Here is an 18,957-nt window from a genome sequence, read left to right on the forward strand (position 1 = left end):
CACGGCGAGTATAACCGTATCGGACGACAGGGGATCCTCACTACTCCCTCATGCTTGATCGAAATGCTTTTCTGTGAAGTCAATATATCTATGGATCGACCCCATCAAGGTCGGTCGATATCCTTTTCTATGAAGTCGATATATCTATGGACCGACTTCATCAAAAGCTATATTAATATATTAAACAGGCGATATCACATTATGGCAGTAAAATGACAGAAGAGTAATATCGATGGAAGCAAAATATCATAAAGTTATTCTACTTCAGCAGCTAGTAACATGGGCATGTTACTATCTTTGATTTAGACAGATTTATCTGTATGATACAAATATCATTCAGTGTGCCTCTGTAACTTATTGAAGAGATTAATAAACAGATTTGCTTCTTCCTTTTAAGGCTTTATGGCCGTAAAGGGAAATGGATGCTATCATTTTGGGATTTGTTATCACATTAAGAAAGAAAAGTGACCGCTTGGGTAGGAAATAAACAAGCTTTATCCCATGGATTATCACAGAATATTATATCTTTAACTCGTCTGTCCGTTATTTGCAGCAGATAATAAATTATAAAGGAAAAGTGACTTATTTTAGTCAGTATTAATTTTCGAGCACAGTATTAGGACTGAACAAGAGTCATGACAAAAGCAAGTGTTGACATGGAGATGCTATCTGTAATGCTGTTCACAAGTGTTGGAGCCATTTTATTAACTGTTATATGTTGGTATGCTGGACACCAAAACACGTCTGACGTGGCACGATTTGTAGTTTGGAGTATCCTTGTTTTTGCTGTAGTATCCGGAATTTTATGTGAAATCACAGCGTCTGCTCTAATTTGCAAAACTGTACAACCAGTGTTGGTCAGTACAAAGGAAACAAATTTGCGATTATTTTTCCTATGGTTATGTGGGGTAGTTAATATAATTTATCCTGTGTTCGCTATGGTGCGTGTTTTGGAATGTTTTTGGAAGATCCAGTACAACGTTTACTATGGAGTGTTTTCTCTGCTAACATACCTTTTGTATATGATCTTTATCATTCTGCAAATAATTCTGGTGATCAGTAGTAGAAACAAAAGAATGAGTGACATATTTACCAGTCGTGCATGCATTGGAATTATTTCTATAGCAAATATGGCGATTTTGATGAACTCCTTTGTGTCAGACATATACGGATTGTATTTGGAACCAAAACTCAATCTGACCCATTCTATTCTGAGAAATGAGATAGAATGTCAAATGAATTCATCGACAAATTCTGCGTTTTGGAAATTCTTGCCATATTTGATTCCATTTAGACTGGAATTCTGCCTTATGGCTACGATTCTTCTTTTCCAACTATGGCCAACTGAATGTTCAGCTTGGAAAAATCTATCCTCCTCTGACGTTTTACAGAAAAGTTCATCCAATCGGTCGTATGTTGGCTTTGTTTTAGGAATATTTATGATATTTCCTATTCTGCTGTTAACCTGTCTAGGGAAACTAGCTATTAAAGAAAATTCACAATCAGTTTTTATCGCAACTGAACTGGTCTTACTTGTATTAAATCTAATAAGCTTTATTTTCATCCACTGGGTGACCTATTCTACAAACAAGGAACAAATCACAAAGCCAGTCGTCAATGATTCACCATCGTATCTCCTGATCTTGTCTTTGATGGCCGTGTTTGTATTAGGCACCATCATCCTAGCAGCGTCCCCATTTAGTATAATTTCAGATGCGGCAAATCTTGTCTTAGCTAAAGAACTTTTTTCACAAGTTACGTCATTCTATCAAACACTGTTGATTTTAAAACTGAGAGGAACCTCGAAAAGAGTTTTAAGATGGAATGAGAAAACGATCTGCATTATATTGTCTTTTTACAACTTAAGTTTATGGTTTCATTACACCATGGGAGGATACTCGAGAAATATCAAGAACCATTCCGATTCTCATATTTGGATAGTTATTGAGCATACCTTAATACCCTTATGTTCTTTTTTTTACTTTCAGTCAGGAGTAGCATTTTTCACCATTTCGATGCAATCTTCTAAACAGTAAATGGTTCGAAAAGAAATTCTTGAAGTGGCTTTCTTTTTAAAACTTATATGAATTTTATATATGTGGTGAAGTTAATTATTACTCTGGATGATCATGTCTGTAGATTCATCTGAAAAATATAGTTATAATATAAAATTATTGTTTCATTGTATTATTTTGTTGTCAATATGGTCCCCAAAAATTGTCACATAATTTAAACATATTAAACCTCTTTTTCTCTCATTCAAGTAATATAAGCATTATTAGTTTTCAATTATAAATATTACATTCATTTGTATATATATGTATGCTTAATTTTCTTTCCTTATTTTTCAAATTGCTTATGAATAGACTAATGAAAATGTGAACTGCCTGAAATATATGTTCCTTAAAATGGAAGACGGAAATGGAGGGGGGGGGCTTAAAAGAAGTAAATATATGAATGTGGGGAATGTCTGAATAATTCAAGGTCTGTGTTTATGCCTAAGTTACAATGATAGAGTAGGAAGGGTTATTGCAACGTATTTATGTGTTTGTTTGTACTTGTGAAAAACGGAAGTGACGTAATTTGCTTCAGGATCGATGTTAAATGCTGTGTATCATTATAGAACAGATATGCTCTTTGTATACAACATATAAACCAATCTTTGGTCACTTCCCTGCATGTTTATGCGCCCTGCACTTCGCATTTCTGAGTACTTTGATTTATGCATGATCTTGTTCCAGAAATTAAGTTTTCCGTTGAAATTGCATTTTAGAAATTCAACGATCTGACTAAGAACTAGAAATAATTCTTATTTCTAACGTTAACATTGTAGGTATGTCCAGTGCACGATGTTTTTTTTCGATATTGTCGACATCGCTGTAAAATACCAGTCCTAATATCATAATTAACATGACAATGTTGGAGAACACCTTTGTTTATCTCTCTTATATATCACTTTGTTGAACGATATAGAGTCCACATCTTGTAAACATTGCCTTCCCGTTTTCTGCTGTATACATCGTTCACATCGTCGACATCGCAATGTTGGTCGATATCAAGTCGACATTGTGTCAACATTGCCATCTTTTTCTTGTTTACATCGTGGACATCGCAAAGTAGGTCAATATCTAGTCGACATCCTGTCAACATTGTCCTTCTTATTTTTATTTTCTTGTTAACATCGTTCACATCGTCGACATTGCAATGTTGGTCGATATCGAGTCAACATCGTGTCAACATTGCCCTTCTTTTTTTTCTTGTTTACATCATTCACATCGTCGTCATCGCAATGTTGGTCGATATCGAGTCGACATTGTGTCAACATTGCCTCTTTAAAATCTTGTTTACATCTTTTACATCGTCGACATTGCAATGTTGGTCGATATCGAGTCAACATCGTGTCAACATTGCCTTATTTTTCTTGTTTATATCATTCATATGGTCGACATTGCAATGTTGGTCGATATCGAGTCGACATCGTGTCAACATTGCCTTATTTTTCTTGTTTATATCATTCATATTGGCGTCATCGCAATGTTGGTCGATATCGAGTCGACATTGTGTCAACATTGCCTCTTTAAAAATCTTGTTTACATCTTTCACATCGTCGACACAGCCATGATGGTCGATAAGGAGTATAGATATTGTGTGAACATTGCATTCTTATTTTCCTGTTTACACATTTGTGTTGGCCTAAATGGAGTCGACATCACGTCAACATTACGTTTCCTTTCATGTTTATCTATCTTTGTAAAATCGTTCACAACACATTTAACGCATAAAATAATATTATATAAGTGTTGTATATTTTCATTCACAGTAGAAATAATATCAATGTAGACGATGTAAGCGCGATATCGCATCAACACTGTTTACACTGCGATGTCGACATTTAGAAACAATACAAATGTATACGATGTAAACGCGATATCGTTTCAACATTGTTCACACTGTGATGTCGTTACACAATGTAGAAATAAAAACAATGTAGACGATGTAAACGCGATATCGCATCAACATTGTTTACATTGCGAAGTCGACAATGTCGACATACAATGAAAAAGTTATAACAATGTAGACGTTGTAAAAGCGATATCGTATCAACATCGTACGTGTACACTGCAATGTCTTCATAATGAATAAAAACAATGTAGACTATCTTATAACAATATCGTGTCAACATTGCATAGTCGTCATTGCGATGTTGACTATATCGAATTGATAAAGTGTACTGGACATGAATGGACCTTGAAGTAGAGTGAATGCAAAAACATTCCATTCCAATTCCCAAAACATTTAAGGGGGGACCTATGTCCGAAAAGTCTTTGTGTGAAATTTTCAAAACTTTGACATTTCTTTCCTGACCACTTGCTCTTAATTTTTTGGTATTAAAAACAATACCTTTATGTGCATATTTTTACACAGGAGCGCGTGCAAAAACAGGGTGAAATGCTAAAAATAGATCATTTTCAGACACTATTGTTTTACCCCAAATATGCGCTAAAAAGAACCAAAAATGACAAAACACATTCAAAATCAACAGGTATTGAATTTATATGACTTGTATCTTTAAAATAAAGGCAAATTCATTATAATTCATCTCACATGAAAAATTATAATAGAGCACAATGTAAGTATCACCCCGTTTTTCTTGTCGTATTTTTTACAATTCCGACATGAAAAACAGGCAGTATCTTAAAAAGTCTTTGTGTGAAAATGTTGTTATTCATATTTTTTGAAAGAAATGATTCATCTCTTTATTTTAACAAAGAAAAAAGTATACCTTTATGATAAAATAAACGAGAAATATGACGTTTTCTTTTATTTTCGTACTCTTGTGTCATAAATATTGACATTTCTGCACTAAAAAAAGGGAAGTAAGCACTGACAAACATCTGAATATAAAACTATTTTGCGAAAAACGAGTATTTTGTTTTGATAGAACAATTTAAACATATTAATTCTTTTCTTCTTCATTCCAATCATTCTGCACCCCCCCCCCCATTACCCCGTCTACAACCAACACCGATTAGAACCCTAGGAATGACTTTATACAATAAAATCTACATGTACTATAAATCAATAAGCAAATATAGGTACAATTACTTTTCTTAATTTTTTTCTTAGTTTTATCCAGAAAATACAATTAATGGTAAACATGAAAATTAAACATATTTCCCTGATTTAAGCCCTTTCTTCGATGAATTTTATCTTATCTTTTTGCACTTATATATCAGCATATCGTCGAGATATTTCTTCACAACTGAAATTGCTTTGAATAATCAACCAATGAAGAGAATTCTAATATTAACAAACTCCATGAATCAAATTAAAATGATGAATAAATTTTCTTTTTGTAAATTGTGTTTGTTACTGATTATTAGTAATATTATGCCTATATCACAGTTGAAAAAGTCAACAGGTATAAAAAATAAACGTCGCTATTGTGACGTCACATAAACGCTGCTTTGACGTAGAACGACATAGGTCCCCCCCTTAAATGTTTTGTCTAACAACTCAACAGACATGCATCATCAGGTATCTATATCCAGGTTACAGCAGACACTTCATGTACTTTTGTCATTTGTTCTAGCTAATATGAATGATATTGAATAATCTTTATTACAACATGGACCTTTCTCTGGATTCGAAAGTCGGATTTAGCCAAGGATGTCACCTTCACTAAAAAGGATCAAGATACATGTATGTTATATAAGTTTTGCTTCGCTGTAAATTTACAATTAAAGTGATAAAGTGACTGTAATATATTTTAGTAGATACCAAAACTTAATGATATTAAAAAGTGCAGTCTCAAGACAACTAACACATGCATCGCCTGCTTTAAAGCTTCATCGATCAAAGTAATTCAATCTAAGAGTGGTCAGTTATTTATCATTTAACAGGGAAAGCATTTTTTTTATAATTATATAATTTAACAAGTACAATGTGGAACTGTAATCAAGAAATTAATCAATTATAATATAATGATTAAATGGGAAAACAAGATTACGTGGATTTCGTCTTGCTGAGTGATGGTATCATAAAAGTAGGAAGTATTCATTCGTATATAAATATTTTTTTAAAAATATTTTTAAATAATTTCTTTTAAAGAATACACAAAATTAAATCAACAATTATTAATCAATTGACAATTCTAACAAAAAGTTCATTTGGAACATTACTTACGCAACATCTGTCTCGCAGACAAATCTGAAAACGTGTCCACATGGTTCATCGGCCCATCTACCATGATACCTGTCCCATAAAGCAACACAGTTTGCATCTGTATGCTGATTTGGCTCACCAGGAGAAAAGTCATTTACAGTTATTGTCTGCAGGTTAGAGGAATAAATCCAGCGATCTTCTTCTATCAAGTCAGAAATTCCGATCCATGCAGTAGAAACTGGAGTCATCTGGAATTATGTCAAATGAAAACTTCAAATTTATTCATACCGAAATATATATGTGTTTTCAATAACCTTATCGTAAATGATATCAAACCTACAATTGTTTAAGAATGTTGGTTATGCAGGGGCAAATTGAACGTCTGCTTTAGAATCGCGATGTAAGGAGTTGATCCTTACGTCGCAGGTTCGAATTCTACTGTTGGACGTGGAGACCAGTCCTTCCGAGGTCCCGTATCATAGTGGGAGTTGGCACGAAAAAGATCTCTCACTACTCAATGGCCCTGAGTGCCGAGTATGGGAGAAAATTTGCAGCTCTACACCGGCAAGTGATGGCGTCTCTAAATCTAAGTGAGTGAAAATTCTCAAGAGGGACATTAAACAACAGACAAACTAAACAAATCCAGTAAGCAATCCAACGAGTTTATGAGGAGAGTAACGTATCAGAAACCTTTGGCTAGTTAGCGCTATAGCGAAGATAAAATTATGCATCCTCATTATATGATTATAGAGCCCTGCTCTTACTTTCACACTGCAAATGATCCAGACGGTGCTTATTACAATCATGTCAACAGAGTTTAAATTTTTGATGTCCTGATGTAAAGAAGATTTTTTAATGCCACAATTTTGAAAGATTTAGTCCTATTCTTTAGGCCCTGGGAAGGAGAGGGAGGTCCTGAAATTCATAAATTTTATTTTGGATATCAAGGATCAAGCTGAATAGATAAATATTTTGAGAACCCTTTGTTTGACAAACAACACACTTAGTACCTTGGTTTTTCTTGAATAAATGAAATTCTTCTTGCTTAATCACCTAACTGTATTTGTACATATTTTAAAGAGACAAGAGATGTTTGTAAAACACTTAGGACCCACTCCCCCAAATAACTGGAATTTTCTAAGCCCAAGAGGCATAACTGTCAAATATGTCTCGAATGTACCCAAAACAGTACTTGACCTATATCTCCTTATGATAAATCTATATACAAAATTTCATTTCAGTATGTGCAACCACTGCAAAGAAAATGAACAAAAACTTTCGCTATTAATTGAAATTTTTATGAGTCCAAGTGGCATAACTCTGTCAAAAATAGCTCAATATTGTACCCATAACAAAACTTCAATTATGGATATTTTTATGATAAATCCGTATACAAAATTTATTTTCAGTATGTGAAACCGCTGCAAATAAAGTGAACAGAAACTGCAAATAATTGGAATTTTTCAAGGTCTAAAGAGCATAACTCTGTCAAAATGGCTCGAATGTACCAAAAAAAACTTGACCTGAATATTCTAGCTATAAGTCTGTATACAAGATTTCGATTGAGTATGTGCAACCGCTGCAAAGAAAATAAACGGCAATTGCAAATTATTGGAATTTTTCTAGGTCTAAGGAGCATAACTCTGTCAATATGGCTCCAATGTACCCAAAATAGAACTTGACCTAGATATTTTTATGATAAATCTGTTTACTAAATTTCATTTCAGTGTGTACAACCGCTGCAAAGGAAATAAACGTAAACTGATGGTGGATCGACAGACAGATGGATAGACAGCAACAAAGAAAATATGCCCTCCCTTCTTCGAAGAAAAAACCCCAATTATTTATAACTATATGAGTCTGCAACTCGCCTTTGCTCGATAATAAATAGGTAGCAACTGTTCCTTCGCAAAGCGTTCGGCATAAAGACGCAAAAACCGAGGTTCCGTCTCACAACATGCATTGGCACGACAATAAAAAAAACCTTCACTGCTCAATGGCCCGGAGTTCCGGGTAAATGTTAAAATTTGAAACTCTTCACCGGTATATGTTAACCATTCTATGTGCATGATAATTTCTCGAATGAGACGTAAAACAACAAACATTCAATCAATCTACGATAATATAACTACAATGCTATATATAGCATGGTCCTGTTTATTTTGCCTCTATTTTCGTGTTGCATTGACAGGTATCTCCGTCACACTCGTAGAACTCATATCTATGCAGTTATCTCTCGAATAAACTTTGATGAAACTTTCACTGGAGCATTTTTAGGTCACCTGAGTAAACTCAGGTGACCTATTGCTATCTGTTTTCGTCCGTCGTCGTGCGTCGTGTGTTGTGTGTCGTGTGTTAACATTTGAACATTTTCAGCTTCTTCTCTGCAACCACTGAACCAATTTCAACCAAATTTGGCACAAAGCATCTATAGGTAAAGGGGAACAAAAATTGTGAATTTCATCATCCCTGTCCCCCTGGGGCCTGAGGGGTGGGGCCAAAACCACTAAAATTAATGCAATCTTTAAAAATCTTCTTCTTTACTCTGGACATCAAGCAGTCAAACTGTTTGCATGATTGTAATCAGCAATAAGCCCTCTACCAAAATTGTGAAATTCATGGCCCTGGGGTCAGGGGTTCTAGTGCTAGGGCGGGGCTAAATAAGTAGGTAGTGAAAATGCATTATTTCTTTGAAAATCTTCTTCTCTGCTCCTGGGTATTAAATAAACCAACTAAGTACATAGTTATGATGAGCAAGAGTGCCTCTACCAAAATTGTGAATTTTATGGCCCTAGGGTCAGGGGTTCTGGTGTTAGGGCGGGGCTCTATTGATTATATAGTGAAAATACATGAATTCTTTGAAAATCTTCTTCTCTGCTCCTGGGTATTAAATAAACTAAGTAAGTATATAGTTATGATGAGCAAGAGTGCCTATACCAAAATTGTGAATTTTATGGCCCCAGGGTCAGGGGTTCTTGTTTTAGGGTGGGGCTCTAATGATTATATAGTGAAATGCATGAATTCTTTGAACATCTTATCCTTTGCTCCTGGTTAATATGCTAATGATCTAATTACATATTTAAGGCCAGGAATTATTTTATTTTCAGTTTTACAAACCCTCTGCTCAAGGTTTTCAATTTTCAGGAAAAAATAAAACAATTTTTTTCTTTCCGATGTCAAATTTGAGTCGGGATCGAGATTTCAGATTTACGAACACGCACCTCCGGTTTTAAGATGAAACGGCGTGTAAATAAAGCTAGATCTGAGAAGATAGCTTGGTTTAGTGTAAAATTCATCGATACGAGTGTCATTCAAAACGTTTCACCCGTTCAAAGGACAAATAAAATGCTGACGACTTTGTTGCACAATGACATGCTGGTGAGATAATTATGTATTCGTTTCAAAAGTATCTGTAAATTGTTTTCCTTCCCCAGGTTTTAAACTGCCCGTGGTAGTTACTGCATATTGCCAGCGACATTGTTTAGGTCAATGTTATAGCTTACAGTCTAAGCATCATTCTTCAGAAAAGGTTTACTTATGCATCAGATGTAATGAATAAAACTATGGGAGTAGTTAAGTCCATTTGAGGAAGAAATAAACAATAACCTGAAGAAATAAAAAAAAATTCAACTATTAAAAGGCAAGAATATACAAATATATACAGGCATGTAGTATCACTTGTATCAGCCAGAAAAATTATTTTACACTTAATTGAAAAAATGTTCACCCTACTCCCCAATACTCCCTGTCTGTTTTATGATAGGAATTATAGTTTTAGGCATCAAGTAAATTTTAGAACAATGTCTACACATTCACCTAACACATTTTAAAAAAATGAAGATATATTGAAAAACTTTTAAAGAATTTTTTAAAATATATTTTGACCAACATCACAAAATTTATATAACTGGCCCAAACTGGCAGATGATGAAATAAGCAATTAAATGTTCTACTTTCCTATTTGTAAGCATTATGTGTCCAGTGGTAAGGAGCCTATTAGAATAGCATATGATAAAAAAAAGAATGTACAAATGTTAATAATTGATTTATCAAAAAAAATTTTATTTCCTTCTCCTTCGGGACTTTTTTATTCTCATGTTCATAACTAAACCTAAACATAAAAAAATGCTGGCCTTATAATGAAAAAAGGGGCCTCTTTCAAAATAGATAATTTCAGGGCCGCTGGGTCAAGGGTACCGGGGGGTACTTTGACTAAAAATAAATTAATGCTTTGAAATCTGCCCTTTGATAAGCAATGGTGCCTCTTTCAAAATTTGTGAATTTCATGGCTTTTGGATTAAAACACGAACCAAATACAATCGCTGGAAAGTTGTTACATGATACTCAGATGACCTATAAGGCCCGTGGGCCTCTTGTTACATAATGTCGTGGTGCCTCCCATTGCTCGTTTTGATCGGATAGCTATAGGAATACACGTTTGTTTAATGTCTTGTTCAAGAATAGAAACCACCACTTGTCGATGGACGGCTGCAAATTTAGACCTATACTCGGCACTCAGGGTCATTGAGCAGTGAGGCATCTTTTTCATGCCAAGATCACTGTCATTATTTTTAAAAGATGAAAAGTAATGAACTTTTACTATATAATTTTTTGATAAGGTTTTTGTTAGATTTATTGGTTTATGTACAGTCATGTATTACAATTTGTGGTAGTAACTAGTTCGTTGACTTAGGAATTCAGCGCACATTTCTTTTAAGACAAATTGACTGTAAAACTACATGTGATAGTTATATTTAAATATTGAAGAAGGAAACGTAAACTTTACATGAAAATTATCGAATCACACTCACTAGCTTATAAAATGCCCCCTACAAGTAGCATGCTTGCACTACAATTCAAATCATTGTGATAAAAGAAAATTTGTTTATATTAAGTATCTTGCATGCAGTGATAGACATTTTACCGTTCAATGTACAGTTATCTTCAATTTTGCCATCAACATACTACATATAGTTCTTGTATATTAATTAAAATACACATTAATATACATGTATAACATATCCTATATACGTAAAAAGATTTACATCAATTATATATAAAATCAAGGTTTAATCTGATGATAAAGTGAATACGAATTCATAGCAGATGTAAACCTATAGAAGATAAGCAATGGCACAAGAATGGTTTGAACATATGTCCAATTCCGTCTGTTGCCAACAATTTTCTCCTGTCCTTCTGCTGGTACATTTTGATATATGGAGTAGAGAAACCAATTTATTAAGTTTGTTATCGTCAAAATTAATGCAAGAGAAGAAAGAAGTGAGGACCTTCGCTCAGATAATATGTAGCGCTGACACTGTATCAAAAGAGATGTTTGTAAAAAGGTCTCTATTATCTCAATAAAGTTTCGTAAGAAGACAGATGAATGTTCCTCAAAATTTCCTTGCAGGGCGAAAAGTAGTCCGTAAGTACTGTATGCGACTACTCCGGCCGAGCTGAACACAAGAATTATTTCACTCGTTGTCAGAGAACGCTGATATTTACTCATGGAATAAGTTTTCGACAAATGGTCAAAGGCAACGTAAACAATTGTGATGGTCGCAATAGAGTTGATACAGTTACAAATTTCATACGCATTGCGAAGTCCTATATTATTGTCTGTGTACACGAACGAAAGAAGAAGCCATGTCAGAAACGTTGGCAGATTCAGGATAACGGAAATCATAATGACAACAACGTTGCTAGCCCGATTTTCAGTATTACGAGGCAACAGTGGTAACAGTTCCTGCGATTCCTCGGAGAACGTTCCTGTCTCTTCTAGATCAATTTCAGTTCGCTGTTCTGGCAAGGAATGCCAAAATGACAGCACAAAACTTGACGCTAGGATGAAAAATTCCATCTGAGTTGGCAACAAAAAGGGAATGAGCTTTTGTGCTAACTCTTTGTTGATTTTAGAGCTAAAGAAGCATTTCGATTCGTTTTTAAAAATTTTCATGTGTGTGGTTTCATTGGGATTTGTAGCATAAATTCCATTTAAACTGCTAACAACAGAATTCAACCACACTGCAAAATTTGCCAGCGAAAGAAATACGATTGCAAAATTAATTCGAGTTGACTTTCTGAAATGATAGTTTCTGTAATATGTTATGGTTCCCATTTGCAAAACAATAAAACAAATAAATAGAACTGTACTAAAGATACCTGCGTACATCATCAAATCTTGAGACACTTTTGAAAAACATTCTATTTGTATAGCAATATATACGGCACTTTTCAAGATGACACCCAGTCCAAAGAGCCAGAGAAAAACAACTCTTAAATTTAGAGAATAGTCTTTAGGCACTTCTGTTTCAGGTTGATTTTGCATGAACGAGTTAGAACATATCAGGATAACCAAGGCGAGCAATCCGCATGCGACAAGTCCCATGACCAATCCCCACACTACAAACCGTGCGGTATCGTCCGTCGTCTGTTTGCCGGAATAAATGCCAAGAACTACACAGAGGCAAGATACCAAATGTGCAAAGGTCAGTGTGGGAGATATCTCTTCGTTCATATCATTTTCGTTTTCTTCTGAATTCACTTCTGCTCCGGCAGTTGAAAATGGAATAAGAATCGTTCTGAGAACTGCTGAAAACCACGATCGCACTTTCATAGTTTTTTATCTGTAAAAGACAACATTTTTAATGCTTAAAAAATCATTTACTCTCAAGCGTTGAAAAAAATGAACGGTTATAATTTGTCATACCTTAGATTGATATATACATGTACCTTACCTGTCCATTTAGCAAACAAACATATTATCCTTATGTCTGTGTCAATGGCATAATGAAATTCATTCAAATAAAATTATGGCCTCTTTGTATTGTAAATGAAAAAGCTTAAATAAATTCATGCACAGGGAAGTTTCCATATGAATAACTTCCTGGTCAGATGATGTCCGAAAAGATGGAAATAAAAATATACAGTACTTCCTTAATTTATCATGGAATATTTAAGGGCCTTAAACATAGATTTGAATTTAATATCCTCTTAAAGAACTATATGCGGTATATTATTTCATGATTTTACAAAAGTTCAAATTTTTATATTTTTTGTAATTCAATAAATTGTACGAGAAATATAAATTAACAGAAAATATTATAGTTCCATTGCAGTGTATTCACAATTTTTGTTTTTAGATGTCACAAAATTTTCTGATTTTTTCCTTTTTCAGAAAGAGGACAAAATGGACAAAATTTCAACAATTTTAGCTTTAAAATTTATAGATCCATGTGTGTTCAGGACAATTTGACATATTTCATTTATATTAACATTGTTTATATCAATATTTATCTGAACACACATGCGCTCGGTGACTTTTACTCAAAATATCGACGAAATATGTACATTTTTCAGTAAAATTCATAAAAAACTGAAATTTACGTCATGTTTGTGACATCAACGTACATATGACGTTTTTTATTCAGTGCTTTGAAGTGCATATACTCCCCTGCTTAAGTACTTAATTAATTATTACTCCATCAAAGTTTGATTTGGGGGGCAAATATTGGTTAATACCGCATAAACTTCTTTCCGGTATTATTTCATAATTTTTACAGGTTCCCATGTTCATATTCTTGTTTAATAAATATAAACTAGAGGTACTGTGAGCAATGAGCTCACTAAATGATACCCCCGCCTCCCATATGAATAAAATTGTCCATGTTGTGTGTGTACAAAATATATGTCAGATCAAAAAGTAAAATAGGAGGTGTACACGGAATATGTTATAAAGATTCTGTGAAAGTTTCATTAAATTTCCTTCAGTGGTATGAGAGGAGTTGCGGATCGATGGTTGTAACAGAATTGACGGAGTAGTATTAATGTTACTAGAATTCCCGCTTTTCAAGCGGGGGTATAACAAAACAGCAACCATTCAAAAATACATTTACTATTAAGATTTATGAATATCAAGATGTGGACAAAAGTTTCAATCAATTTTTTTTGGGGGGGGATAAAAGTTACATCAGAAAAATTCAGGTATTAAATCAGTTTTTCATTTAGATCTATTTGGATTATAAGAGATCTCTATATTAACATTGTTTAACATAACCTCACAGATAGAAGATCAAAAAATATATACTAGTTTATTGGGTTTTCAAAAAATCCTGAGAACTACTGGTGTTTTCTATGGACACAATCGCAATTCTAAGTCTTTTGAGCAATATGGGACATCAGCCACAAAAGGAAGGTGCTGAGCGAGAAATGACAGCCATTTAAAACACATTATAAAAAAACAAAAGAGTAAATCGAAAAATGCCTTTGAGACTTCTGTCAATTTAAAAAATGCCTGTCTTGGAAAGAAATGATTCAGCTTTACATCAACTTTTATATTCATGAAATTCTATCAATACACAACCATGTTCATTATAAATTTTTTTACAAAACGTCCTTGCATAAATACTGGGTTTTTTTTTTTTTGAAACGCAAAGTTTGATTTTGCTGTAGTACAAATACAATTCATATTAAATAGAAATATCAAAATTTCATTAAGATTATGCCAATTTAAACGTAACGGTTTTGAAATACTAGTACAAGTATTTAATCAATCCTATACTTCCTTACTTACATGTATTTTTTGTGCTCTTTTTGAGAGTGGTACATATATTTAAGGAAATTGAAAACGATTTAAATACCTGCAGAGTCAATTCACAGATAATTAAATTAAATAAAAATGCATTTAATTTCTTCCTTAGAAGATTCCGTTTCCTGATTGTAATAAGAATATGTTCCTATCACGACAAGGAAAAATTATCAAGATCAGAATACATGTACATGAGAATGTATTTTTTTAATAAGGAAAAAAAATATTTCAAAATTTATTCACAAACAATATTAACAACAAAATTGTATGTACAAAGTTTCTGGTGACACCAATGGGTTAAAAGAGGAAGAACAAATCAAATGTCGGGGTTCTTGTAAAGGGCATCACAAAATTTATTGTCCCTTTTTCAGAACTCATGAAACTGCTCAATATCTGTGCAAATAGGTTTAATTTGAATTGCGATTCCATTGCAACACCAGATAAAGGATTTGCACGTACATGTACTTGTAATAATTTCATTTGAGTTTTATCATCAACGTTACCTTTAATGTTAAGAGGTGATGATACACGGTAATACTGTAATATCACTAATTTTCGTGTGGGTTTAATTTTTGTGGTTTTCAAGGTATGAAGAGACCCATGAATTTATACCCACCACGAAATGCAATTTTTAACATATAATACTACTGAACAATTCTTTAACCACGAAATAAAACCCCAATGAACCAATTTATTTTCCTCAAATCACGAAAATTTGACCCCTCAAAAATAAGTAATTTTACAGTATAATGTACACACACAATGCAATTCATCATCAGGGCAAACAAAGACCGTGAGAAATTCCAGCTGAAGGACCAGATTGTTTTGTTTTAAATGGCTGTTGAACACTGAGTATTGATAAGGTAGACGAAATATTCCTATAGCCAAAAAAAGTATGTTCAACACAAACCTCTTCAATTATAAACCAAATACTTTTCAATGATAGGATAAAATTGTACAATATATTTAATTATGTATAACCGACATTTGATTTTTCGAAATTCTTACTTTGACCAACGTTATTAAAATTCTTTTTTAACTTTAATTTAATTTGTTTGTTTAATCGTATTCGGAGTGTTCTCTTGGTACAGTATCAAAACATATGAGATGCAGAAACACCGTATGCTCCAACAGTAAGAATTCACACTGTTAGAGAGGGCAGCATACTAAAGTAATGCATAGCAGATTGGAAATCGTAGTAAGTGGTAAAAGGAAAAGTTAAGTATTGCAACATTACCCAAATATCGGAGTTTTCAAACAAGCACTCTATGCCTTCGTTCAAAATGAAATTCCCTTGTTTACTAAGAATGAATGTTGACGTAACCCATTTTGTCATATTCAACGAAAATAAAACAATATGAATAAAAACTGACGCGTTGGATAACTTCATATCCGAGAGGGATGATCTCTTTGATATCAGAATGTAAAGGGTATGATAAAAATAAAACCACAAAGCCGCTATTCCTTTCGTAAAGAGTACAGTCCCGTTGTTTACAGAACAATTGATTGCGGTGACAATTCCATAAATGTAGTGTATAATTTTTCCTACGTAACAAATCATCAAAATAAAATCACTGGAACTGAGCTTCCACATTTGTACGTCTTTGTGTTGTCCTTCAATATATGAAAACGCAATGAGAAGGAGAAAGAGCATGATTATTTTCTGCACGGTTGAGTTGTATTGCCAGATTTCCTGCAACATAGACGTTCCATCATCAAGATAAACAAACCGGATAAGTAGTGCTAAAACAATGGATGGAGTTTGTAGAATAACTCCAGCCACCATAGATAATACACATGTTCTTCTGAGATCCGATCTGGGTACTTGCTGATCTATTGTCCTCAAATTTTCTTCCACATCTATGGATTGATAAATTGTGGATGTTGGCCATGTTTTCAAAATGAATACAGTTGCCAGCAAGAAAAATTCTAAAGAGGTTTGGAATAGATATGGTCGTAAATTACTAGTGAATGGATATGTTTTTGAATTTAAATAACAGGAATGAAATTCTGTTGTGTTCACCTCAGAGGAATTTGTCTCTCCCCTCCTGTAGACTTACAACACCCAACTTTGCAAAATTTAACCAAATACTACCGTTGGCGAGGAGAATTATTCCAATTGAATATTTAATCCATGTAATATGAAGGAATTTTGAATCTCTCATGAATGTTATGAGTCCAATTTGTGATAACAAGAATACTATCATGATCGAAGAAGATATCATTTGCCCAGCGTTTTCCAGGATAGTCCGTTCACGGATACACTCTATGTTGATTACAATAGACAAAGAGGTCCTTAAAAGCATTCCCAAACCAAACACCCACAAAAATCCAAGCTGCAGTTTATAAGCACCATCATTTTGTTGACGAGTTAAAATCTTCTGAGACTGAGATTTATAGATAACAAAAAAGATGGAAAATATGTTTATTGTAGCGATGGTAGCTATCGTCACGAAAAGTACCCATATTACTTTGTTTGAAAGTTCATCAACTCTCCCACTAAATGTTCCGACTAGGACGATAATGGGTGCACCAAGGCAGGAGAATAAAATAATAGGTAGCCCATCCTCGTGACTTATTTCCTCGGATCCATACTGGTTGGCGAGAGAAAACGGTACACAAAATAAAACTTTCAGAATTTTCATCAAGCGTGCCATTGTAAAGTCGATGTAATGTAGATCGTCTCTACACGTCCGGCTTTTTTCTACTTCACTGATTATAGAAAATGTAACCGGAAAAGTTTCAGAAATTTAATACCATTCAACGCAGGTTCCACATACAGTTTTTTTGTGCCTGAAATTACTTCATTATAAGAATGGTCTTTTCAGGGCAGCTTTTATGATTATGTCGTATCTGCAGGAATAAATTAATGAAGTGGTGTTGCTAGTGTATAGTGTGCCTATTTTTACTAAAGAATTAAAGAGAGATATTATTAATATGTCCCCGTAATTGGGGGTTTGGGGGTATACAGTAGTTGGCGATGAACTCGCAAAATGGCAGCGTAGTTCGTATTACCATTTCCGATTCAAAAGTGGAATGTTTTGCCATGAAACACGATGATATTAAATTCAATTTTATCCGAGTTTTTTTTTTCAAATTTTGCAACTACTGGAATATTTCTTTTTGATAAATTGATAATCGTCTGCAAAGAAACGACGATTCCACGTTTGTTTGTTTGTATGTTGTTTAACGCCCCTTTCGAGAATTCACTCTTATGGAGACGCTACCACTTGCCGGTGAAGAGCTACAAATTTTGTCTACATGTAATACTCGGTACTCGGAACTATTTAGCAGGGAGAGTTCTTTTTCGTACCAGCACCTACTGCGACTTGGGACCTCGGTTTACACAAAGGGCCGGTCTCCACGTCTATTACACAGTGGGAACCACTGCGCCACGCGTGCGATAACTGTTACTCACGGAAAAGAATTGACAACTGAAAAAAAGAAATGTTATATCCCTGTCATATAGCATGCATCTCTCTTGGGTATTTCTTCTCGCATTACGTAAGATTCTTGGCTATCCATCGCTCTTTCCTATAATTTTAGTTCATTGGTTGTCTTCCTGGATGCTGATTAACATATACATGACAACGGGTAACTAGGTTTTTGACAAACCGCCGAGCAATCAAATTGCAGTAAGCGGAGCTTGTAACTGCGTTTCTCCATATCGTTTATTTACAAATTCCAAGAAATCTAAATTTAAACTCTATAGCCACTAAAGATGGCTTATACCAAAAATGAAGTATATTGAATCGTTTATGTTAACCTATCATTTTAGCAGTGATCTATATAATAATAATTCAAGGTGTTTCTATGCTTCTTTGATTTAACCCCGCCGCTCAACCAGTCGGCTTTGAAGAGACCTATCGGAATAAAGAGCGAAAAGAGGTCTAGCTGTAACATTAAGCCCCCCCCCCCTTTACCTGAGAAAACCGTACGGTTAAAAATCTCGGCCTTTGATTGATACCTGTAATAATGGTTTTTCGATCTAAAAAATTCAAGAGATTTCAAATATAAAATAGGGGCATTGTTTGGAAATTTTGAAAAGGGTGAGCGAGAGGGGAAGCATAAGAAACAAGCAGCTACGTGCAGGTAAGAAAAGACAACGCCGAGTGACGACAAAATTTAATTCAGACGGGTTAAAGGAAACAGAAGACAGGCATCAAAAGATTTAACAAGTAGATTTAACAATTCCACAAGATATT

General features: G+C 34.1%; 1 protein-coding gene across 1 annotated transcript; it reads right to left on the reverse strand.

The window, feature by feature from the left end:
* Positions 1 to 10,544: 10,544 nt before the first annotated feature.
* LOC134264888 (uncharacterized) lies at positions 10,545 to 12,783 on the reverse strand. The gene has a single exon (XM_062747145.1). It carries the CDS (start codon positions 12,779 to 12,781, stop codon positions 11,228 to 11,230), a length of 1,554 nt encoding a protein of 517 aa, XP_062603129.1. The 5' UTR covers positions 12,782 to 12,783; the 3' UTR covers positions 10,545 to 11,227.
* Positions 12,784 to 18,957: the final 6,174 nt, after the last annotated feature.

This window comes from Saccostrea cucullata, unplaced genomic scaffold, assembly GCF_032062105.1.
Source record: "Saccostrea cucullata isolate Sc308-1 unplaced genomic scaffold, CSIRO_AGI_Scuc_v1 ctg3166, whole genome shotgun sequence".
Classification (NCBI taxonomy): Eukaryota; Metazoa; Mollusca; class Bivalvia; order Ostreida; family Ostreidae; genus Saccostrea; species Saccostrea cuccullata.